Raw genomic sequence first — 24615 nt, 5'->3', positions numbered from 1 at the left:
CTGTGGAAGGAGACACCGAAGCACTACAGGAGGCTATTTAAACCACACCCGGTGGATGAATCTTGCTTTGCGTTATTCTGCAACCTCTGCAGCAGAACGCGCATCGTGTCTTCTGCATCCGGTCCTGGGCCTAAGGAAAAAGGCTTACCATCCTGAATCCAGTCTTCAGCAACACCTATAAAGACAAGAAAGAACAGGTTAGCATTCCGGCATCTGAAAGGCAAAGGCTAACAAACTCTTTGTGCGCTCCGGAGGTCTTCACACTGCATTCTGGCATCTGAAAGACAAAAGCTTACCAACTCTTCGCACGATCCGGAGGCCTTCGGCGCTGCATCCCGCATCTGAAAGACAAAACAAGGTGCGTTTAAAGACATTGGGGAACTTTAATACTCACGTGCCATTACTCCTTTCCACATCTAATCCAGTGGGTATTCCGGCACCCTGCAGCCGCTCCGAACTCGTACCTGCAAAATAAAAAGACAATTAGAGCGCATCGTGAAGCAGGCAACAAGCGCTTACTTACGTGCTTCCAGGCGCTTCTATTCATCACACGGGCTCCATCTTCAACTCACTTCAGCCCGTCATCCGCCATCGCCGGAACCCTGCAAAACAAGAGACATCATTACTAAAGACTTTAAAGACATTTGAATGACTCGAAACTTACCGTTTGTGCAGTAAACGACGGACAGCAGTCCTCTGAAGTCAAGAGGCCTGCGCTACCTATCCAGTGAAGAAACTGGTTACAGCACCCTGCCCCGAGGCAGATGGAGAGCTCGGCATTCACTTACCTAAGACATCTTACTCTACACGTCAGGCATACAGTGCACAGAGGTCCAGCCCAAAGAGCCAACCGGGTGCTACACATCACCTTTGAAGATACGGTAGTCGCCCAGTCAAGACCGGCGCCTCTGCGAGAATCAGGTGAGCGTTACAGAAAGCGGGCGATTATGGAAACAACCATTTGGAGCAGGCCTGGGACAAGACTGGGCAGGTGGATAACAGGGTCAGGACTCTAAAGCAGTGTGGTTACCCGGGAGGTGGGAAACAGCCTGCTGCAGTTCATGTCTGAAAGATGCCCCTTAAGATTCTGCATGGGAGGATGTTTGGGTACCCGCTGTGTAAAGACTGGAGGTGAGTATCTGTACTCTTGCCCTCTATATGGCAGAGTAGAAGTACAGAGCACCCCAGACACAGGTCTCTATTTGGTAGCCTAGATGAGCAATCAAGGCTTAAGCTCTCAGGAGGTGATGCATGCTGGTTCTTAAGTACAGTGTAGACCCCAGGCCACCCCCCCACAAAGGAATGGCCACACACTATGATATGTGGTAACACTGTTCTTTATATAAATAAGGTTCAAGATATGTACATCAATTAATAACACACTTTGTACCCTGTCAATTCTAATATTGCAAATCTCTACAATGTCTTTGTGGTGGTATTTTTTTTTTATTAACATCGGTTTTAAGGGGTAAAAAACAGGCGTTGGGGGGACCCCCCCATTAAAAAAGTGAAAAAATAAATGAATTGTTTCGATGCATTTTTTTTCAAGGCTTTTGCATTTGTTGCTTTGGATGTCAAGGCTATCACTAGGAACCCTTTGTGGTACCACACTTAGCTATTGACTCCTTTAAGTGCATCAAAGCTGACGGTTATAATGGCATACAAATCATATAACAATGGGTATCAGCATTGATCATAAGAAGGAAGGCAAGTTGGGTTAAACAATGGCAGAATGGTACTTTAGCTACTAAGACACAGTGCTGTGTCAGGACCCCCCCCCCACCTGGGAAACCTTTAATAAAGAGAGTGAACAAGCACAGTCCATTAATGTTTAAATAGTCTTGTTTCCTGTTAAACTGCCCCAATGTCCAAATGTATCTGAGTTAGAAGAGTTTCTTCGACGGTTCGTCGACGAATCCCTCGAGAGTGGCCTCCCTTTAAAGAGGGAGCCACAGGACATCGAGATTCCTCAAAGAAATGTGAACCCTGGCGTCGAGATAGCAGCTTCGTCGACGATCGATCGTGGATGTCCTGCGAAGATGAGGCGTGTGGTGCACCTCGATGCAAAGAGTTCAGTGCCGCAAAGAAGACTCAGTGAAAAACATAGGCCCAGCAGCGGGCGTCAGCATTGACGATCGGGACTTCACCACGGCTGGATTTCAGATCTTCACTTGTCAGCGTTTTTGTGGACTTTGGGTGGCGGGAAACCCACTGGCAGACCTTCCTCGGTCTTCGCCGGCCTTGTCTTTCTCCGGCGGTACAAAGCGGTTGACGTGATGGCAAGGGAGCCCTTCTTTCAATGTTCTTAGGCAAAGGAGGAGCGTTGCGGCTCCGGTTGTCAAGCAGCACAGTGTCAAGCTGTCCCCGCTTCTGGGCAACCCGACTCGATGGGCTTCCAGCGGTTACAGAAATCCTCCGAACCCCAATTGAAGACAATGGACTTCGACAGCCTTGAGGTGCTGGTGCTTTGCTTCAAGATTTATCGTCCGACCACGTCTCCGGTCGACAGTCTTTCGGGACTGGCTTCCAGGGTTCCTCGATGAAGATAAGCTTCTGCATGATGTTCCCTCATAGCTCGAGGAGAGTTCTCCTAGCCAGGTCCTCTCTTGGATCAGTCCTTGACAGACTCGACAGCTTTTAGATTTTGTCGATGGAAAGCAGCAGCAAACCTTCTTCTTCGATCTGGGTTTCAAGGATAGGCAGCTGCAAGTTTCAACTTCAGCTTCTGAACAAATTGGGAAGTGAGAGGTGCCCAGATATACATATCTGTCCCTCATTCACACTGCTGAGCCAAGCTCAGCCAGCCAATCAGACAGAAGGGCATTCCTGCAGGCAGGCAGCCAATCGGGCTCACAGGCATTCAAGCTATTCACTTCCACCCAGCCACCCATAACAAGGAATGTGGGTTGGGGCAAGCACCCAGACTTTCAGCAAACCACAATGCATTCATTTTTCTTTCAGGCAGGGCTGTCTCATTCATTGCATCATCCACAGAGAAACCAGACACCCATAACATAGAATGCATAGTGGTCGCGCAATCTATGCACACAGGTCCCACCCGAAGGGTATACCCACAAAAACATTCACTGGGAAGGCTCCAGCCAGTCTGGCTTGGACTTCCCCACAATAGCACATATGGTTCTTCCACCCAACAGCCAGTCAGGGGAAGGGACAGATTCAGGGCTTCCCAGGACTTTGGGAAAAACAGGGTGACAGGTGATAAAAACCAAGAGGCCACAGGTGCTATACGTGTATCTCTTTTTGCAGATAACACATCTGTAGAATGTATACCATTTTATTTCATAGCTTCTTAAGATCAATTAAATTGTTGGAGCTTGAATAGGACCACTGAAGCATTTTTTGTGGTGGTGTAGATTTTGTGGTTTATCCTGTCAAGTTTTATGTTTGTGTAGTATTTTATGTTTGTGTAGTATGTGATGCAACATATGAGCGTGGGAATCATTATTTTTGTTGCTTTGTGACTAATCCAGTCATGATTTCTGTAGAGGAATTTTAGTCAGTCGATGCAAAGAACACAAATTGCACTAACTGTTTGGTGGCATTTTGTAATGACTTATCACTCTCATTTTTATTTGCTGTTTGTGTGTTTTAATGCATGGATTATGTTATTCGGTGAAAGGCTTGCTCTAAACCATTCCACAGTAATAATAAATAAGTAAATAAACAGGTGGTGTTTCTAAAATAGGACTTATTTAAAATACCATATGCTCTGACAATTACCACATGCTTATTGTGGCGTCCTTTGATGTGCATTAAAGATGGTGGGAACACAATAGACAATCAGGTGAAGGGATGAAATCACCTTCACATGCAACTGTTGTATCCCCAAGCTCTATTGTTTGTACTGGATACCACAGTCTCTGCCTTCTCTTGTTTCACTGGCCTGAAGCAGGCCATTTACTGATCCCGCTGAGAGCATTACTTGATTTAAGGGGGCAGGGAGAGTGGGCAATGCAATACGTTAATGGAGTTTCACTCTATTTTGGAACATTCACGAGCTCTCTTCTCTCAGTGGGAGCCTGTTTCAAAATGGAGGTTTCCATCTCAGGGACTCAGTCGAACGCATCGGTATAATTTCTTCTTCTGCTCTAATTTTGTGGTTTTCAACAAGCCCACTTAATGGCCTGCAATTGGCTCTTCACCAGGTAAAGCTTATTACTAATTGCTAATGTACAGAATGCAAGTTATATTTTGGCATTTTCCTTGTTCTCGATTGGATTTTCTGGTGGAGTATCGCCAACCCTCTTATGTTGAAGGTAGCATAAGGACTGGAGTATGAGCTTGCGGTCCATGGACGAACACTTAAAGGTAACTTGGGGGAACATTATATGCTTGTGATTGAAACTGAAAACCGACTGGTCTTTGGAACATAATTTAATGATTAACTAAGGCAAGGACATATTGGATCCGCACTGTACTAATCTTCATTCCTGATTGGTTCGAAGACACACATTTCCTGTTCTGTTTCTCCCCTTTTTTCAGACCCAGTGTTTAATGGAGGATGACCCCAGCCGTGGGGTTTGCCCAAATTCCCCAGTCCGAGCCGCACCAGAGTCCCCCACAACTCAAGCACGCTCACTCCGCTTCCGCCGAGTCAACAGCCCTGAGTCTGACCGCCTCTCAACTGCTGACTGCCGAGTGGACCTCCATGAGAGAAGGTTTGCTCAGCCACCTTTTCCTGGCATCCTTCAGCTAGACGGCAGGATCATCCTGGGATTGGGGGGGACGTCTGTTGGAGTGTTTGACGAGGTCACTGTGTGAGTATGAGACATGCATGTTCCCTGCATGAGTGGATGAGTGACTGCTGCGTTTCCGAGCCAGCTGCTTTACGCATTCATTAAAAATAAATGTGCATTTACTTTCAGCCTGATAGCTACTACATAAATAGCATGCACATTAATGATTGTTTTAGCACATTTGCAAAGGCCACAGTTTCACAAACCACAAATACATCAGCATATCAATGTTAAACTGTTTTCAATTAATCTGTCGTGTGTTTGCCATTTTATAATACATGAAATTAAGCTTGCAAGTTCCAAAATTATTGCATATCTTAACCAAGGGAAAAGGCACTGTCTCTCAGGAGCAGTTACGTTGTTACAATATGTTGCAAGAATTTGAAAATACTTCTTTGTCTTTTTACAGAGTTAAATACTTACAAATGTGCAATTACTTTATTTCAACATCCCATTTCTCTGTTGTCCTGCTCTTTCACCTTTCCAACTGGTTAACAAAGCCATCATTCACATTTTAAACATTTCAGTTTGGTAGGCAAGGCCCCCTGCTCACCTGTGTCCCTTTACGTGCTATCCTGCCCCTCTACCCATGTGGCAACCAACATCCACCCACAGTACAAGATGGGCTTGGGTATAGAAGTAATCAGAATTGAAATGGGCCTGACATCTCTCAAAATGCTGGCTGTGTTGAGCGTGTTAGACATGTCTCAGAAAAGCAGCAGAGCCAAAGGGAATTGCATTTACACTGTTCTGAGGCCTTCATGGTTAACTGTAGATGCCAGCCTCTTACACTTGTTGTGATGAATTGTGAATGTTATCTAAGAAATCACAGTTTTGTTTTTACTTAAACTCATAATATTGCAACATGAAATATTACAGTGGTGAAAAAGAAAGCCTTTCAGTGGGAATCGACATACTAGTTGTGATCATTGGAGTACTTTGACCCGAATGGTTAGCTTTGTTTGGTTCCCTTCTGCTGTAGACCATACCCTAAAACATGTATCTCTTTTTCCAGATAAAACGTCTGTAGAATGTATACGATTTTCTTTATTATTGTCTTAAAATCAATGAAATTGTTGGATGCATGAAATTAATCTTACAAGTTCCAACATTGTTGCATATCTTAACCAAGTGAAGAGGCACTGTTTCTCAGGAGCAGTTACGTTGTTACAATATGTTGCACAAATTTGAAAATACTTCTTTGTCTTTTAACAGAGTTAAACACTTCCAAATATCCAATTACTTTCTTTGAACATCCTATTTAGAATGGATTGTGTCCTCCTACGTATTCCTCATCTTAGATATATTGTTACCTTCAACTTTGCTGCTTTAGAAAAAAAAAATCTTCACCCGAGGGCACTCTGCTCGAGTCCGCGGCGTCGATGTCCCTCAGCGGTATTCGTCGATGTCATCCGCAGTATAAATGGCTCGAGCCGAGCTTGTTGACCTCAGTTCCATTTTTCCAATAGCGTTCGCTTCATATCAAGAAAACAGCACTTCAGTTCTCGTTAATATGTCTTCGTCATTGAACCCTTCTACGCCTAAAACTGGCTTCAAGAAATGTCAGAAATGCAATAAGAAGATTGTTGATAACAGATCCCCATCGAAATTGCCTCTGGTGCCTCGGTCCCGACCATCGGATAGTCGAGTGCGGTTCCTGTCAGTCGATGACCAATAAAGCGATAAAGGAACGTAGAGGTAAACTAGCGGTGGGGGAGGAATTCTCAAAGCCTAAGAAATCAAGGTTGTGGAGTAGATCTAGGAAGGCGTCTTCTTCTTCAAAAAAGTCAAAGAAAAGGCGACACCGGTCTCCCTCTTCCTCTTCTTTGACGTCTTCAGAGGTGGTTATCACCTACCCTTCCAAACATGATTCTCCGAAGAAGTGGGAGGCCTTCAGAGCCTCAATGTTAAAAACCTTTGAGAATGCGGGCCAGACCCCCTCAAAGAAGTCTATTGAAAGCCATGCACCTGCTCATGCTAAAAGTGACAGGAGAAGATCTAAAACAAAAAGGTCTGATGAAAAATCGTCGAGGGGATCCTCCCCGACACCTGACAAGAAACGCCTACCAGTGCAAAAACCGGAGGTAAAACTCGGTAAAATGCCGTTGGATGCTCATCTGCCATTAAATTCGACATCAAAGGCTTCCGCAAAGCTTTTCTCGAAGAGTCCAAGGTGTTGACATGCCTCTCAAAGACTCTTAAGTCGAGTACTTCTTTGACGGTGTCAAAGGTTCCTTCGGTGGCGTAGATAACTACTTCGACGATATTGAAGGCTCCTTCAACTGTATCGGAGCCTTTACTGTTAACATCAACGCCATTGTCGATGTCTTTGTTTATTCCCATTACTAAATCGACTTGTGTCGAAGGTAAGGTATGTGCCACCGGAGAAGATTTTCCATCCTGAAAAAAAGACATGATTTTTTCAAATCCATGTCCTAAATTTATGAGGAGAAATCCGCAGAGGAGGAGGATATTTCACCGACTGGTGTAAAGTTTGGGACAAGGGAAGTCCTTGAGGAGTTAATTGACCCTCATTCAAAAATGGCAGACCTGTATGAGTGCTTACAAGCAGCAAGTGGGCTGGACACATCTCCGGAGTATGTGTTTGAAAAACCTGACCCTGCTGATCATGCAGATGCAGGATACAGGAGATTAATGAATAGAGTAACAACATTTATGGGATGGAACAGAAATTCTCTGGATTACCAAGAGGATGATATGACATACATGCTTTCGGGGGGACCTCAACAAGATCCAGTACTTCCTTTTCACATAGCTTTGCAAAGGAAGGTGAATGTTGCATGGGAAAGCCCTGAGTCAGCTCCTGCAGTGAATAAAAAATTCACATCTAAATACAGGCCGTCTTCTTCAGACCCTGAATATTTAAGAAAGCATCCATCACCTGAAAGTCTAGTGGTTCAGGCGGCCACGTCTACTAGGAATGCAGCATACCCTACAATTCCCCCGGACAGGGATGATAAAAAAATTGACTCATGGTCCCGTAAGATTTTCTATTCTGGGAGCATGGCATTGAAATCTACAAATGTAACTTGCACCCTTGCAAGATTTACATACATCCTGTGGGACTGTTTGACCGCGGCAGCTGAACATATCCCTGATGATGAGGAACAGGAAGGTATCCTAGCCATAGTTAAGGATGGAAAGGAGGCTATGGGGGAATGCCTCCAATCAGGTTTGGACAGCATCAGCAGGTCCATGGCATCTAGTACGGTGCTGCGCAGATTCGCGTGGCTGAGAACCTTATGTGCAGGCCAGACTTCTCAATATGCCATTTGATGGCTTGAGGTTGTTCGGCAGCAAGGCGGATGAAAGTTTGGAGAAGCTGCAGACCTCTAAAGCGGCAACAAAGTCTCTTAGTGCCGCAATTTGAAACCCTCAACAACGCCCCTACATTGGCTCATCTTGCTGGAGGGGTCGTCCCTTTCGATTTTATTCTTCATTTGGAAGAGGAAGCGGACAGGCCAGTCAAAGAGGACAAAGGAAATTTCCTTGGGGGCAAGGAAAAGGTGCTAGATCTGCCCCAGCAGCGGCAACTGTCACATCAGCCGCTACTGCAGCTGCCGCAAAGCCACTCTGAGGTTTTGACCCACAAGACCCCGGGGGGAGGCAGAATCTCTCAGCATCTGGAAGAATGGCGGGGCGTTACTGCAGATGATTGGGCACTGGAAACAGTATCCCAAGGTTACTGCCTTCCTTTTCAAAAGAAACCTCAGAATCGCCCTCCGGGATACAACTCTGCCAAAATTCCAGACCCGCTCCTGTTGCAGGAAGTTTTAACCCTGCTATAGAAAGGTGCAATAGAACATGTACCTGTAGCGGAGAGGAACAAGGGTTGGTACTCCCCATATTGTCTCATCCCAAAGAAGGACAGAGGATTGAGAGCCATCTTGAACTTAAGAAACTTGAACAAGTTCCTCAGGAAGGACAAGTTCAAGAAGGTTACCATTTCTCAGATGCTTCAGGCTCTCCAACTCCAGGACTGGTTGGTATCATTGGACCTTCAGGATGCTTACTTTCATGTGCCAATCCATCTCAAGCACAGAAAGTACCCGAGATTCGCTATTGGCAATCCTCACTATCAGTTTCGAGTTCTGCCATTCGGGTTGACCTCCGCCCCGAGAGTTTTCACCAAGTTGATGGCGGTAGTGGCAGCGAGTCTCAGGAGAGGGGAAATCACGTTTACCTCTACCTGGATGATTGGTTAATCAGGGCTCTTTCTCCAGAACAAGCCCAGGAACATCTAAGCAAGTCCTGCCACTTCCTACACAGACTGGGCTTCTCTCTGAATTTCAAGAAGTCAAAAATGATACCATCACAAAAAGTCCAATTTATCGGAGCAGTTCTGGACCCTTTCTCAGGCAAAGCCTCACCTCCCGAAGAGAGAGCTCACCACATTGCTGATGGTAACAAAGTTTCCAGAATGCCCAGTATCTGCCGGCCTTCGATTTTCTAAGGTTGCTCGGTCTTACAACATCCTGCATTTTTGTGGTGCCAGAGGCCAGACTGAGGATGAGATCCCTACAGTGGGCACTCAGGACGCAATGGTCCCAGTTTTCAGGGGAGATGTCAGATCTTTTGCAAGTCCCGACCAGAGTGGCACAGGATCTGCGATGGTGGGCTTGCAACAAACATATCCTCAAAGGAGAATCTTTTTGGCAACCATGGCCGGAGATAACGGTAGTGATGGACGCCTCACTCACGGGGTCGGAAGCTCACACCAACAAACTGACACTCAGCGGTCGTTGGTCTCCTGCCTTCTGTATGGGGAAAGAACGTCCTGATAATGACGGACAACACAGGGGCCATGTACTATCTTAACAAGAGAGGAGGAGTAGGATCATTACCACTGTGCAGAGAGGCAATACAGCTCTGGTTCTGGGCAATACAGGAAGGAATCTCTCTAACGGCAATTCACCTAGCCGGAGAGCAGAACACGGCGGCGGATGCTCTGAGCAGGCAGAGCACAGTATCCCACAAATGGGAACTAGCTCAGGAAGTCCTTCAAGAGATCTTCGCCCTTTGGGGAACCCCTCAAGTGGATCTGTTCGCGACCGGTGCCAACCGGAAGTGCGAACTGTACTGCTCAAGGGAATTTCCCCCAAGAGGATCTCTAGGAGACGTGTTCGTGGTGGACTGGGAATTCCCACTTCTGTACGCGTTTCCTCCAGTCCCTGTGATTCCTCAAGTAATCAGGAGGTTAAGAAAGCTCTGCAAATCCATGATCCCAATTGCCCCGGATTGGGCCACGAGAATGTGGTACCCAGACCTTCTGGACATGTCCATCTGTCCTCCAGTATGTCTTCCACAAAGAGAGGACCTTCTCTCGCGAGAGGAGGGTCGGGTTCTCCCTCCAGAGGTCAAGACACTCAGCCTTCATGCATGGTTTCTGAGAGGCTGAGATACAAGGATTGGGACCTTCCAGGTGACGTAATGGAGATTTTGTTTCGGCCAGAAGGCCAGCAACTAAATCTCTGTACCGGTGTTGTTGGATCAAATTCAGTAACTGGTGCAGAGAAAAGAATGTGGACCCTTTTCAATGTAATATTCCTACAATATTGTCTTTTCTCTTACATTTGGCCAATTTGGGACTCCAAGTTGGCACGATTAGGGGTTATTTGGCAGCGCTATCCATTTTTAAGCGCTCCTCAGAGGAGGAATCTTATTTCAAGATACACTTAATTGTACAATTCTTAAAAGGGCTTACTAATGTGTTTCCTCCTATACCCTTTCAAGTACCTGTGTGGGATCTAAATTTAGTATTAAAATGCCTCACTTGTATTCCATTTGGGCCATTACATTCTTGCCTGTTAAGGCTCCAAATTCTAAAAACTATACTACTTGTGGCAATTACTTCAGCCCGCATGGTGAGTGAGTTGCAGGCGCTTTCTAGCAAACCTCCTCCCACCATCTTTCACAAAGATAAAGTTATTCTAAAGGTTAAACCCTCTTTTCTACCGAAAATTGTTTCAGATTTTCATCTGTCACAAAGGATAACATTACTTGCATTTTATCCTCCTCACGCAATTAAGGAGGAAGAGAGATTACACAGATTAGACCCTAACATAGCTCTTAGTTTCTATATATCGAGACTGGCTAAATTTCAGCAGTGTGACCAGCTTTTTGTGGTATATACTGGCCATAAATTAGGGCTGGCAGTGACAAAACAAACATTGTCCAGATGTATAATTTTAGCTATAACTGAATGTTATAGATTGGCTGGGAAAGATCCTCCAGATGGGCTGAGAGCTCATTCAACCAGGGGCATGGCGACTTTAACAGCTCTTCAGAGAGGTATTCCGATACGATATTTGTGCAGCAGCCACAGGGTCATCCATGCACACATTTGTAAAACACTACTCCCTTGACTCAACTTCTTCACAGGGAGGTCTCTTTGCAAAATCAGTACTTCATTCTGTACATGATTAATATTCCTAATACTCGCTCTTCCTATTAAAACTGCTTTGGGAGCCTATCTAAAATGAGGAATACGTGGGAGGACACAATCCATTCGAAGAACAAGTTACGTACCAACTGTAACGTTCTTTCGATTGGATGTTCCTCCCACGTATTCCTCATCGACCCTCCCAGCCTACCCCACAGTACAGTTTGTGTTTTACACTCAAAGTTCCTTTAAAGCTTTTGGTCAAAGGGACACGCCTTATCTGATAATTATTGACTACAATATACGAAAAAACAGAACTGAGGCCAACGAGCGCAGCTCGAGCCATTTATACAGCGGATGACGCAGATGCTCAATGGATACCGCCGAGGGACATCGACGCAGCGGACTCGAGCAGAGCGCCCTCTGGTGGAGAACATTTTTTGCCAAAGCAGCAAAGCTGAAGATAAGGATATATTTAAGATGAGGAATACGTGGCAGGAACATCCAATCGAAAGAACGTTACAGTTGGTAAGTAACTTGTTCTTCGAAGGGATTGTGTCCTCCGACGTATTCCTTATCTTAGATAGAAATCCTTCAGCTTTGCTGGCCTCGGAAAATTTTTTCGCCAGAGGGCGCTGCGCGTCGATGATCGCCGAGTCGATGACCCTCGACGGCCTCCGTGCCGACGTCGACGTCATCCTGCCTATAAAGGCCGCGCGCAGCGTCCGTTGCTCAGTTCCGTTTTTCCGCGCTTCGTTGTGCCTCGGAACACCGTTGCTCAGTTCTCGTCAAGATAACGTATATAATAACTACTATTTACCTCGATATCGATGGCATCCTCCTCCGACCCGACGACCCCTCGGTCCGGTTTCAAAAAGTGCCGAGACTGCGGGAAGAAAATGTCGTTGACGGACCCTCACAGGGTCTGTTTGTGGTGTCTGGGAATCACGCACCAGAGTTCGGAGTGTGAGGAATGCCTTTCCATGACGGCGAAAGCCTTGAAGGAGCGTAGGGGGAAGCTCGAGAGAGGTAGGTCAACTTTAACTTCCTCGAAAGCTTCTTCGGTAGAGTCGAGACGTTCGTCTCCTCACCATAAAAAACACTCTCGATCTAGATCACGAAGTGGCTCCCACCACTCGTCGACATCGAGACACTCGAAGAAGAGACGTAGGAGATCCCCTTCGTCATCTTCGTCGAGTTCTCCTGAGAGAGTTCATTGCCCCACAAAACGCAGCTCGCAAGCTGAGTGGGAGGAATTCAGGAAAAAGATGCTAAGCGTCTTCGAGAAAGCGGCCTCGTCCCCCTCGAAGACAGCTGAGGGTGATACCCCGGGTAAAAAACCCAAAAAATCTAAACGCCGCGAGTCGCAGTACCCGGCGGAAAAGTCAACCCGAAAGCGCCTCGAGCCATCGGGAGATAAAGCATCATCGACGCCATCGTCGAAAACTCCTTCGAAACAGAGGTCGGCGCCATCGACGCCGTTGTCGAAGGATTCATCGGCGCATCAGTCGATCGAGTCGACGCCGACGTCGACGCCGATATCGACGCCGGTGAAGGAAAGAACCACGGCTACTCCACAGCCAACGGTTAGACAAAAGACCTCCGACTCGACGCCGAGAACGTCGACGTCGTTCTCGAGCAGGACTCCGATCCTTTCGAGTTCTTCGAGGCCTAGTACACATTTCTCGACGCTTTTCACGGCGCCTTCGAGTACTTTCACGTCGGTGTCGACGACATCGACGTTTTCAAGGCCTGTGATGATGGCTCCTTCTGCATTGGAAATGGGGTTTATACCATTCCAAAAACCAATGTATCCCCCTTTAACCTCGATTTTTGAGGAAAGGGAGGATTCAGACCAAGATATTGATTTACAGAGGACCACATCACCAGAGCCAGAGACTTTCGCCTCTGAGGAAGGAAGATTAAAAAATCTTCAGGATGCACTTCAGGAAGCTAGTGGCTTGGACACTTCTCCTGAAGCAGAATTTATCAAACCAGACCCAGGAGAACATGCGGAGACTCCATATAGAGCTCTGATGTCTAGAATCATAGAATTTATGGGTTGGTCTGCACCTTCTCCTGCCTTTCAGCAGGATGACCTCACTGACATACTGGACAAGGGCCCACAGGAGGATCCTGTGGTTCCATTTCACTCTGCTCTACAGAGAAGGATTTTGACAAACTGGGAAACGCCAGAAATTATCCCGGCAGTAAATAAAAAACTGTCAACAAAATACAGGGTGGCTAGTTCTGACCCTGAATATTTGTCAAAACACCCTACTCCTGAGAGCTTGGTTGTACAGGCTGCAACCTCATCAGGCAGCACATCTGCATACCCCACTGCTCCGCAGGATAGGGATGACAAAAAGTATGATGCCATGGCTAAGAAGGTTTTTTCTGCCTGTAGCATGGCGTTAAAGTCTATTAACGCGACCTGTACGCTCGCTAGGTTCAGCCACACCCTTTGGGAGTGCGCTTCATCAGCGGCTGACTGCCTCCAAGAAGGAGAGGAAAGGGACGCATTTTTAAACATCATCAGGGATGGTAAAGATGCGATGTGCGAGACCCTACAAACTGGCCTAGATTCTGCTGACAGTATCAGCAGGGCCATGGCGGCAAGTACCACAATCCGCAGGCATGCGTGGTTGAGGAAGTCTGGTTTTGCCTCTGACGTGCAGACCAGGCTTTTGAATATGCCCTTTGACGGTTCTACCCTCTTTGGAAAGAAGGCGGATGACAGTTTGGAGAAACTGCAAACGTCCAAGGCAGCAGCCAAGTCATTGGGAGCTGCTATCCGTCAGAATACCTTTCGTCCTTCGGGATCATCGTGGAGAGGACGGTCCTTTCGTTACTATTCCTCATATGGAAGGGGCAGGGGACGACCGGCTCAAAGAGGCCAAGGAAGATTTACCCGTGGTGGACGGGGTAGGGGAAAGAAAGCCGCACCCGCAGGAGCAGGAGCCACTTTACCTTCGGCAACTGCATCAGCCGCTTCAAAACCACTCTGAGGTCTCCCCTCACAGAACACCAGTAGGGGGCAGGTTAACTCACCATCTGACGGAATGGCAGGCTATTACGTCAGATGCTTGGGCTCTGGAGACAGTGGCCCAAGGTTACTGCCTGCCCTTCCTACATATCCCTCAGAGTCATCCACCGGGGAACAACCCTTTGAAGCTTCCAGATCCGCTCCTCTTGCAGGAGGTTTTAGACCTGCTAGAGAAAGGTGCCATAGAACTGGTACCTGTAGCGGAAAGGAACAAGGGTTGGTACTCCCCCTACTTCATAATACCGAAGAAGGACGGAGGACTGAGACCCATCTTAGACTTACGGGAATTGAACAAATTCCTCCGAAAGGACAAGTTCAAGATGGTGACTCTCTCTCAGATCCTTCAGGCCCTCCAGCTTCAGGACTGGTTGGTATCTCTAGACCTCCAGGACGCTTATTTCCATGTGCCGATCCATCCCAGGCACAGGAGATACCTGAGGTTCGCAATTGGCAGCTCTCATTATCAATTTCGAGTTCTGCCATTTGGGCTAACCTCCGCCCCGAGGGTCTTTACCAAGCTAATGTCGGTTGTGGCTGCAAGTCTAAGGAGGGAAGGGATTCATGTCTACCCTTACCTAGACGATTGGTTGATCAGAGCTGTATCTTCGGAACAGGCTCAGAGACAACTAGATTATGTTTGCCACTTCCTTCACAAGCTGGGCTTCTCCCTCAATTTAAAGAAGTCACAGATGATACCATCACAGAGACTCCAATTCATTGGAGCAGTCCTGGACACTTCCCTGGGAAAAGCCTTGCCACCAGAGGTGAGGGCTCGAGATATTCTGCAGATGGTCATCAGATTTCAGAATGCCCAATATCTCCCAGCCTACGACTTTCTGAGGTTGCTAGGCCTCATGGCATCCTGCATATTCCTCGTGCCGGAGGCTCGCCTGAGAATGAGATCCCTCCAGTGGGCACTGAGAACTCAGTGGTCACAGTTCTCAGGAAGGATGACAGATCTCCTTCGGATCCCGGTCAAAGTAGCCCGAGACCTTCAGTGGTGGGCCTGTCGGGAGAACATCCTGAAAGGAGAAATGTTTTGGCAACCATGGCCGGAGATAACAGTAGTCACGGATGCCTCACTCACGGGGTGGGGAGCTCACGCCAACGACTTGACCATCAGCGGTCGTTGGTCTCCATCGGAGTCCAGACTACATATCAACCTGTTGGAGCTGAGAGCCATCAGACTAGCGCTGAAGGCTTTTCTGCCGTCTGTACGGGGAAGAAACGTCCTAATAATGACGGACAATACAGTGGCCATGCACTACCTCAACAAAAGAGGAGGCGTAGGCTCACTACCACTGTGCAGAGAGGCGATGCAGCTCTGGTTTTGGGCAATTCAGGAAGGAATCTCTCTATCGGCAATTCACCTAGCCGGAGAGAAGAACTTGACAGCGGACGCTCTGAGCAGGCAGAGCACAGTCTCTCACGAGTGGGAGATAGCTCAGGAAGTCCTTCAAGAGATCTTCGCCCTTTGGGGAACCCCTCAAGTGGATCTGTTCGCCACCAGTATCAACAGGAAGTGCGACAGATTTTGCTCAAGGGAATTTCCCCCGAGAGGAGCTCTAGGAGATGCGTTCGTAGTGGACTGGGAGTTCCCACTTCTGTACGCGTTCCCTCCGGTCCCTGTCATTCCTCAAATGATCAGGAGGTTGAGAAGGTTTCGGAAGACCATGATCCTAATTGCCCCGGATTGGGCCAGGAGAACGTGGTACCCGGACCTTCTAGACATGTCCATCTGCCCTCCAATTCGACTGCCATACAGAGAGGATCTTCTCTCGCAGAAGGAAGGTCAGGTTCTCCATCCAGCCATCAAGACCCTCAACCTTCACGCTTGGTGTCTGAAAGGTTGAGGTACAAGGATTGGGACCTTCCGGATGATGTTATGGAGGTGTTGCTTTCGGCCAGAAGGCCGGCAACTAAAACTCTATACCGCTGCCGTTGGAACAAATTTTGCAGCTGGTGCAGAGAAAAGAATATTGAACCCTTTTCTTGTGGTACACCTATGGTGTTGTCATTCTTACTTTACCTGGCTAATTCAGGCCTACAGGTTGGCACAATTAAGGGCTATCTCGCAGCGCTATCAATCTTTAAGCGCACTGCAGAGGAGCCTTCATACTTCAAAATTCCATTGGTAATACAATACCTAAAAGGATTAACTAATGTTTATCCCCCGAAACCTTTTCAAGTTCCCTTATGGGATTTAAACCTAATTTTAAACTTCCTAAAGGGTGCCCCTTTTGAACCACTACACTCTTGTTCATTGAAGCTTCTCACCCTCAAAACTGTTTTGCTAATAGCATTGACATCTGCTAGAAGGGTTAGCGAGTTGCAAGCCTTATCGTGTAAACCTCCACATACAATCTTTTACAAGGACAAAGTTGTTCTTCAGGTGAAGCCTAACTTCCTCCCGAAGGTAGTCTCGGAGTTTCACATCACTCAGAAGATTATATTACCTTCTTTCTACCCTCCTCCTCATCCGGGGAAGGAGGAAGAGAGACTGCACAGGCTGGACCCTAAGCGAGCCTTGAGCTTCTATATCAGCAGATTGGCTAAGATCAGACAAGCAGACCAACTCTTTGTAGGTTATGCAGGACATAAGTTGGGCCTTCCAATAACAAAACAAACCATCTCCAGATGGATTATTTTAGCCATTCTGGAGTGCTACAAATTGGCAGGAAAGGAGCCTCCTCAAAATCTAAGGGCTCATTCTACCAGGGGTATCGCAACATCCTCAGCCCTTCAAAGAGGGGTGCCAATTCGAGATATATGTGCGGCTGCCACATGGTCGTCCGCACATACATTTACCAAATTCTATAGCCTGGATTCCTCCTCTAGTCAAGAAACTAGATTCGGCAAGGCTGTGTTACACTCTGTCCATTCTGGAAGGGTAACATAACTTTTATTACTCCCGCCTCCAGTCACAATACCACTGCTATGGGAGTCTATCTAAGATAAGGAATACGTCGGAGGACACAATCCCTTCGAAGAACTAGTTACTCTTACCTTGTAACGTTCTTTCGATGGGATGTTCCTCCGACGTATTCCTTATCGACCCTCCCATCCATCCCCGCAGTATGACTTCCTGTGGGTTTGCAGCCTATGCTCCTTCAAGGTGATTAGTCTAATCCAAAAACATTACTGGGGACTACAAAACGGAACTGAGCAACGGACGCTGCGCGCGGCCTTTATAGGCAGGATGACGTCGACGTCGGCACGGAGGCCGTCGAGGGTCATCGACTCGGCGATCATCGACGCGCAGCGCCCTCTGGCGAAAAAATTTTCCGAGGCCAGCAAAGCTGAAGGATTTCTATCTAAGATAAGGAATACGTCGGAGGAACATCCCATCGAAAGAACGTTACAAGGTAAGAGTAACTAGTTCTTCTCTGTTGTCCTGCTCTTTTACCTTTCCAACTGGTTAGCAAAGCCGGCATCCGCAGGCAGGTCAGGAAAAGCTGTAATTTAAAAAATGTCCATTTGGTAGGCAAGGCCCCTATTACAGGTAAGGCCCACGACTGACCTGTGAAGGTATGGAGAGGTTCTCTGGATCCTGAAGATGTAGACAGTGGAACAAAGCCTCAGAAAGCATCCAGTTCCTTATATTTGAACAGGCAAGTTGTGCACTTACTGGGCAAAGCCCAAGGAAAAAAACCCTTGCGGGGAAAAACTCAAGTTTTTGTGGTGGGCAGGATGGTAGTTGAAGTCCAGAAGTGAAGACAGAACAACAGCTGTGCTGGGACTTCACTGGACAGCGTTACGTCGAGAAGGCGGGAGACAAGTGAGAGAAGGCAGTGCTGTTTGGCAGCGCAGAACGCTCGGCAGAAGATCGAGAGAGCCAGGAGACAAACAGATGGGGAAGCCATTAGCAAAGCATAGAGAACTGATGGAAGGAAGAAACAAGACTGCGAGGGGAGAACAGCTGAGATGCAAGGTAGGAGGGATGCGAACAGGAGAGGAAAAGCAACGGGAGGAACGAAAAGGAGAGAGTTGGTACCAGCAAGTAGTGCCTGTTAGGGAGAATTCTCTCTTTAGGCTGAATTTCCTAACCTAGTGAGTCCCCCAGCAGCTTTGCTGGATTTCTGGAGTTTGTTTTTTTCCTCCTGCCAAGAGTGAGACTCTTTTTCTCCCACTCTTGGACATGATTCATGGTATTCCTTTGATTGGTAATGTGTTTTATGGGCTATGGGGTCCTTTACTCCATAGGGTCTCATGTGTTTTTCCTATGTGTGTTACACAGAACCCACCGTGCAGTAACACTGGGGTGTCATAGTGACACCCCACCATAGACTCCATACCCTGGGACTGACTACTGTCTCCCAGGGCATGTAAAGTCACCATTGGCTTTACTAGTCCCAAATTATTAACAGAAACCAGTACAAACCATCATGTTGTGGACGTACTGGTCGGGGCAATTCGATTGCCCCGGGGTCTGTTAGTCGAGGGGACACGTCTCCGTCCCCCCTGATCGAGTTTTGGCTGGTGCCAGTGGAAACTACTTTTTATATTCGAACGCAAATATTTTCCTATGGGATTTTCCCATTGTTCGAGGCTATCAACTTTAATTATTTCATTCTCATAGCCTCGAACATACCACTGGTTTATTTAATTAATATTAATTCTCCGGTTGGTATTTTTTGCCAAGTCTCGATTCTAAAATGGCGTTTGTGTTCTGTGACTCCAACCCAAGTCGAGCCCTATGTTCCACTTTTTGGCGGGCTTCTCCACAGAAGCCTCCAAAAGTGGTGCCACTCTGTCTGGATACCACAGCGGGTGTGGGAGGGGGGTTTAGGGACCCTGGACCGAGTTACCTAGGTAACTCAGGTCGCACTCTTGTGTGATTGGCCTAAGTGGTGAGCCGGCCGGCTCACCACTTAACATGTTTGAGTGACAGCTAGGCTGAGTGAATGGGGGTTTTCTGCATAAAAGCAGGGCTTTGGGGACTAGAACTTCAGAAGTCGCCACAGGGCCTGAGAATCCGACGAGGGGGAAGCTGAGTCGACCTACCACGACGACACCACCGGTGGAGCCCTGCAGAACCGACTCACCACTTCCCGACGACAGAGAAGATCTCCCGGCTGGAGAGGCTTCTTCCCCTGACTTGTGGGCACAACCAGTTTTCCTTTCTTTCTTCGCACCCCAGCCCGGTTTGTGGTCGAACTGCCCGTGCCATGCACCCCGGCAGCCGGATAGCCACTCACCACTGAACCGCGAATCACTGGACCGCTCCTTGTACCTGAGAAACTCCGCGGCTGGTCTCTTCCCTGGCAGTGCAACAGACTCCTGTCTTCCTACACGACGAGATCCACTCTTCCCCCAGACGAAGCACCGACTTGCACCCGCTGCCAGGAACAACTGCCCCCGCTGGAGCGTTCTCATCACTTTAAGGTACCGTGTCCGCCAGGCCTCCCTTTCTAAAGATTGCTGCAAGGTAATAATAACTCCTTAACCTTCTGGACTGGGCTGGCCGCCTTGACCCTCTAACTGGTCCCTTTCTGTGGTCCAACTCCTTTTTGAACCTTTACAAGACCTTTGTGCACTGCAACCGTGTGACCTTGGACACATTTCGTTTGGATCCTCCGAAGGTGGATCCGGCCTCTTGAACTCTAACTTCACGGTTTTACTTTGCCTTTCTCCCTTATTGTATTCTTGAAAAAGTGTTGGGATCTGTTTCAATTTGTTCTCTGCTTTTCTCTCCTTTTTTAAAACAAACTATTAGAGTGCCATCTACGTTAAGCGCTCACCGCTGTCTGAAAATAAGTGGGGCTTTACTTAAGACTTGTCTAATATTCTTTTAAGGGAGTGTAATCTTTTAGTGACCGTGTTTTTGAATTGCTTACTATTAGTGCCTGTGTGTTTTTCTAGATGTGGTTTTAAATAAATAATTATATCTCTTTTACACCAAGCCCTGGTCAGCGTTTACTTGTTCTACTGTGTTCTCTTGACCTATTGTGAATACTCTGTATACTGCCTAACTCTTCTTGAGGGAAGTCTGACTGCTCAGCCACAGCTACCAAGTGAATCTGTGTGGTACAGACTGCTACCGAGTGGGTTTACTGCCAAACACCTGTAGTCCTAAATCTTTTGCAGTGGTCCCAGAGGGAACTGCACAGGTTTCTGCCTAACAGTGTCCGAGGGAGAAAACAAAGGAATACAGAATGTGGGAAAAACACTGCGTTAGGCTTAGCAAAGCCAAGCGATGCAGGGAGTTACCTTCAGGCTGTGATAAAAACAGTCCGAACAGAGGGACACATACTGCAAATCTGTACTGCTCCTGGCGGCCATCTTGGGAAGGACTAGAGAGTTGCTAATGTTCCCAGGAAGCACAAAAACAGAGTGCCATCTTGAGGGGGAAAAAAGCCTGTAACAATGTCTCCTTCTCCATCGCTGCCAAAGGGACCAATAATTGGTAGGAGCCCTGACTGCCCCCTGCTACCCTGCCCCTCTACCCATGTGGCAAACAACAGCCACCCACAGAACAAGATTGGTTTGGTTAGCTGTCACGCTGTGCTGCCTCATATTTTGAGACGCTGACTCTTTTGGGGCGGGTTTCTTTCTGTCTCTTATTTTCTGTTTATATTTTAGTGGGTGTTGCTCTCTGCCATACCTCACTTGCTTGGAGCAATGCATCCTCTCTAGGAATCAGTTTCAGCTGCAGACCTTCACCAGCCCTGTGTTTAGTGTCTGGGAAACTCCCACCCATGTGCAATTGTACCCTATGTGAGGGGATTCCCAGAGGTCTCAAAAATGCCCTTTATCCATGTCACAGCTGGGACCTGTACCGAAGGGGTTGAGGAATTCATGAGACACCGCAAAGAAGCTGGCATGGGCAAAAGTGGTGCCATGTCCCGTAAAGTGCATGCTCCAGCATAGTCTCCTCAGTACCTATGTTAAGTCCGCACCCCCAGGTTCAGGGTCTTCACAGGGCCATTCAGGAGGTCATTCCTCCAAGCTATTTCATCTTCAAATGCCCCCTGGTGGGCAAGCACCAGTATCTCAAGTGTAGTGAAATGCAAGTAACTCTTAGTGAAAAAGTAATGGTACTGTCAATGCCTCAGTACTGACAAACATTTCACAAACGATAAGGTAACGTCTGCACAGAGAGGAAGCGCAGAAGTCTCTGCTATACAAGAAAAAGGTCACTTGATAGTGGGGTTGATGAGGCTTTAGCTAAATCTCCCTTGCCGAAGAAAGGTTTGATACCAAAGCCATCATCATATGGATTGGTTTAGCTTCGCTCCTTCTTACGTCCTGGTACATCCTCAGAACGGGTGGATCGTGATTTGGTGCAATCAGTCCTGGTCGAAACAAAACATAGCAGGAAACAGAAAACAGACCCTGCTTCAAAATTTAAGAAGTATAGCGGGAAGTATAAAAGCCCACCTGTACCAGATGAGGCTGCATGTACAAAGGTGTCTGTTCCTATAAGTCTATCAGAGTCAAAGGATTTTGATCCAAATAATTTGTTTACTTTTCATCGATCATAATTATTCAGAACTCCAGTTAGGGGTACCACCCCTCTTTTTCCTCCCCAATGTCCTCCAGAAGAACCTGTTTTTAAAAAATACTTACCCACCATTGCCCCTGTTTTTAACAAATGTTAAGCTCCCAAGACCACTGGGGTATAACTCGTCCTCCGAGTCGATGTCCCTCGACAGCCGCCGTATCGACGTCGACGTCATCCTGGCCATAAAGGCCGCGCGCAGCGTCCGTTGCCCAGTTCCGTTTTTCCGCGCTTACTCAGTGCCTCGGAATACCGTTGCTCAGTTCTTGTCAGATTAATCCATATTTACCTCGAGTTATTCGATCCGTACTCAATGGCTTCCTCGTCGGAACCGACAACTCCTCGATCCGGCTTCAAAAAATGCCGAGATTGTGGGAAAAAGATGTCGCTGACTGACCCTCACAGAGTTTGTCTGTGGTGTTTGGGAGCTGAACACCATTGTTCGGAATGCGAGGACTGTATGTCCATGACAGCTAAGGCCCTGAAGGAGCGTAGGGGGAAGCTGGAGAAAGGTAAGACTTTTAAAGCTTCTTCTTCGTCGACGAAGTCGAGACACTCGTCTCCTCGTCACCATTCGCGCTCCAGGTCTCGGAGTGGGTCCCATCACTCCTCGAGATCGAAGCACTCGAAGAGGAGACGTCGAAGATCCCCTTCTCCGTCTTCCTCTTCCTCTGTTTCGCCAAAAAGAATCCCTTGCCCCACGAAACATAGTTCCCGGGCTGAATGGGAGGAATTCCGCAAAAATATGATGAGCGTCTTCGAGAAAGCGGCCTTGACCCCCTCGAAGACTGCCGAGAGCGATGCTCTGGTCGAAAGACCCGAAGGTCAAAAACGCAGCGAGTCGCAGTACCCGGCGAAGGAAACCTCTCGAGCGCGTCTCGAACCCTCGAGTAGGACTATGACCTCCAAACCTTCCTCGAAGGTTCCGTCGACGCCGTCGACGAGGGTTCCGTCGACGCCGAGGTCGGAGAAAAGTCATGGTTACGACACACCCAGTGACTATCCCCAGGTCCTCGACGTCGATGGCTTCGAGATTGTCGAGTAGAATTCCAATTCTGTCGAGGTCTTCGAGGCCTCCGCCTTTGTTTTCGACGCCACGCTCGAAGCCTTCGACGTCGGCGTCGACGACATCGACGTTTTCGAGGCCGATAATGACAAGTTCGGCACCCTCTGCCTTGGAAATGGGATTTACTCCCTTTATGAGTTCAGAACAATTGAGAACTATGTCCTCAATTTTGGAAGAGGGAGAATTGTCTGAACAGGAAGACACATTTGAGTTGCAGGGACCTGTAACCCCAATTAGAGAGGAATTTTCCTCTGAAGAACGCAGGTTAAAGGATCTTCATGATTCCTTACATGAGGCAAGTGGGTTAGACACTTCCCCTGAGGTGGAGTTTGCTAGGCCAGACCCGGGGGAGTATGCTGAAACCCCCTATAGAGCCTTAATGGCCAGGATCACAGAGTTCATGGGGTGGTCTGCACCTTCACAATCTTTCCAACAAGATGACCTCATGGATATTCTTGACAAAGGCCCACAGGAGGATCCTGTGGTGCCTTTTCATAAAGCTCTTCAGAGGAAGATCATGACAAACTGGGAAACCCCAGATGTCGTACCAGCAGTAAATAAAAAACTGTCTACAAAGAACAGGGTATCTTCTACAGACCCAGAGTTTTTGTCTAAACACCCATCCCCAGAAAGTCTGGTGGTACAGGCAGCATCCTCTACCGATGTCAAGACGGCTTATCCTACCGTCCCACAGGACAGGGACGATAAAAAATATGATGCTATGGCAAAGAAAGTCTTTTCAGCATGTAGCATGGCGTTAAAATCTGTTAATGCGACCTGCACCCTTGTTAGGTTCAGCCATACACTTTGGGAGTGTGCTTCTACAGCGGCTGACTGCATTCCGGAGGGAGAAGAAAGGGATGCGTTCCTGAATATTATACAGGACGGTAAAGACGCTATGTGCAAATCCCTCCAGACGGGCATTGATTCGGCTGACAGTATCAGCAGAGCAATGGCGGCAAGTACATCAACCAGGAGATTCGCTTGGTTGAGAAAGTCTGGTTTTGTCCCAGATGTGCAAGCCAGGCTCTTGAACATGCCATTCGATGGCTCTTCTTTGTTCGGGAAAAAGGCGGATGACAGTTTAGAGAAACTGCAAACTTCAAAAGCAGCAGCTAAATCCCTAGGAGCTGCAATCCGTCAGACTCCTTTTCGTCCCACAGGAACCTCTGCGAGGGGCAAGTCCTTTCGCTTCTACTCCGCATTCGGAAGAGGTAGAAGTCGTCCGGTTCAAAGGGGACAAAGAAGAACTACCCGAGGTGGACGGGGTAGATATTCAAAAGCCGCAGCAACAGCAGGTGCCTCTTTACCATCGGCATCTGCATCAGCCGCCCCAAAACCACTCTGAGGACTTCCCTCACAGGACACCTGTAGGAGGCAGGTTGACTCAACATCTGGCGGTATGGCAGGCTATCACGTCAGATGCTTGGGCATTGGAAACAGTTGCCCAAGGTTACTGCCTGCCTTTCCTACGTATACCTCAGAGTCATCCACCGGGGATCAGCTCTCAGAAAGCTCCAGATCCGCTCCTCTTGCAGGAAATTTTGGACCTGCTAGAGAAAGGTGCCATAGAACCGGTACCTGTAGTGGAGAGGAACAAGGGCTGGTACTCCCCTTACTTTCTCATTCCAAAGAAAGACGGAGGACTGAGACCCATCTTGGACTTGCGAGAATTGAACAAATTCCTCAGAAAAGACAAATTCAAGATGGTCACTCTTTCTCAGATCCTCCAGGCCCTTCAGTTCCAGGACTGGTTGGTATCTCTGGACCTTCAGGACGCTTATTTCCATGTGCCTATCCATCTCAAACACAGGAAATACCTGAGGTTCGCAATTGGCAACT

General features: G+C 47.7%; 1 protein-coding gene across 3 annotated transcripts in view; it reads left to right on the top strand.

The window, feature by feature from the left end:
• Nucleotides 1-24615, top strand: part of TTBK1 (tau tubulin kinase 1) — a 1457642-nt gene that overhangs the window by 988865 nt on the left and 444162 nt on the right. For 2 of the 3 annotated variants that reach the window (XM_069608874.1, XM_069608876.1), the window contains one exon: nucleotides 4504-4778. In XM_069608874.1, the coding sequence (XP_069464975.1) occupies nucleotides 4504-4778 (275 nt within the window). The remainder of the gene's footprint in view (nucleotides 1-4503; nucleotides 4779-24615) is intronic. The other variant, XM_069608875.1, reaches the window with a different exon arrangement.

Source organism: Ambystoma mexicanum, chromosome 4q (assembly GCF_040938575.1).
Source record: "Ambystoma mexicanum isolate Mex_15411 chromosome 4q, UKY_AmexF1_1, whole genome shotgun sequence".
Taxonomy (NCBI): domain Eukaryota; kingdom Metazoa; phylum Chordata; class Amphibia; order Caudata; family Ambystomatidae; genus Ambystoma; species Ambystoma mexicanum.
The sequence above is the reverse complement of the archived record's forward strand: the minus strand, read 5'-3'. Positions and strand labels throughout refer to the sequence as shown.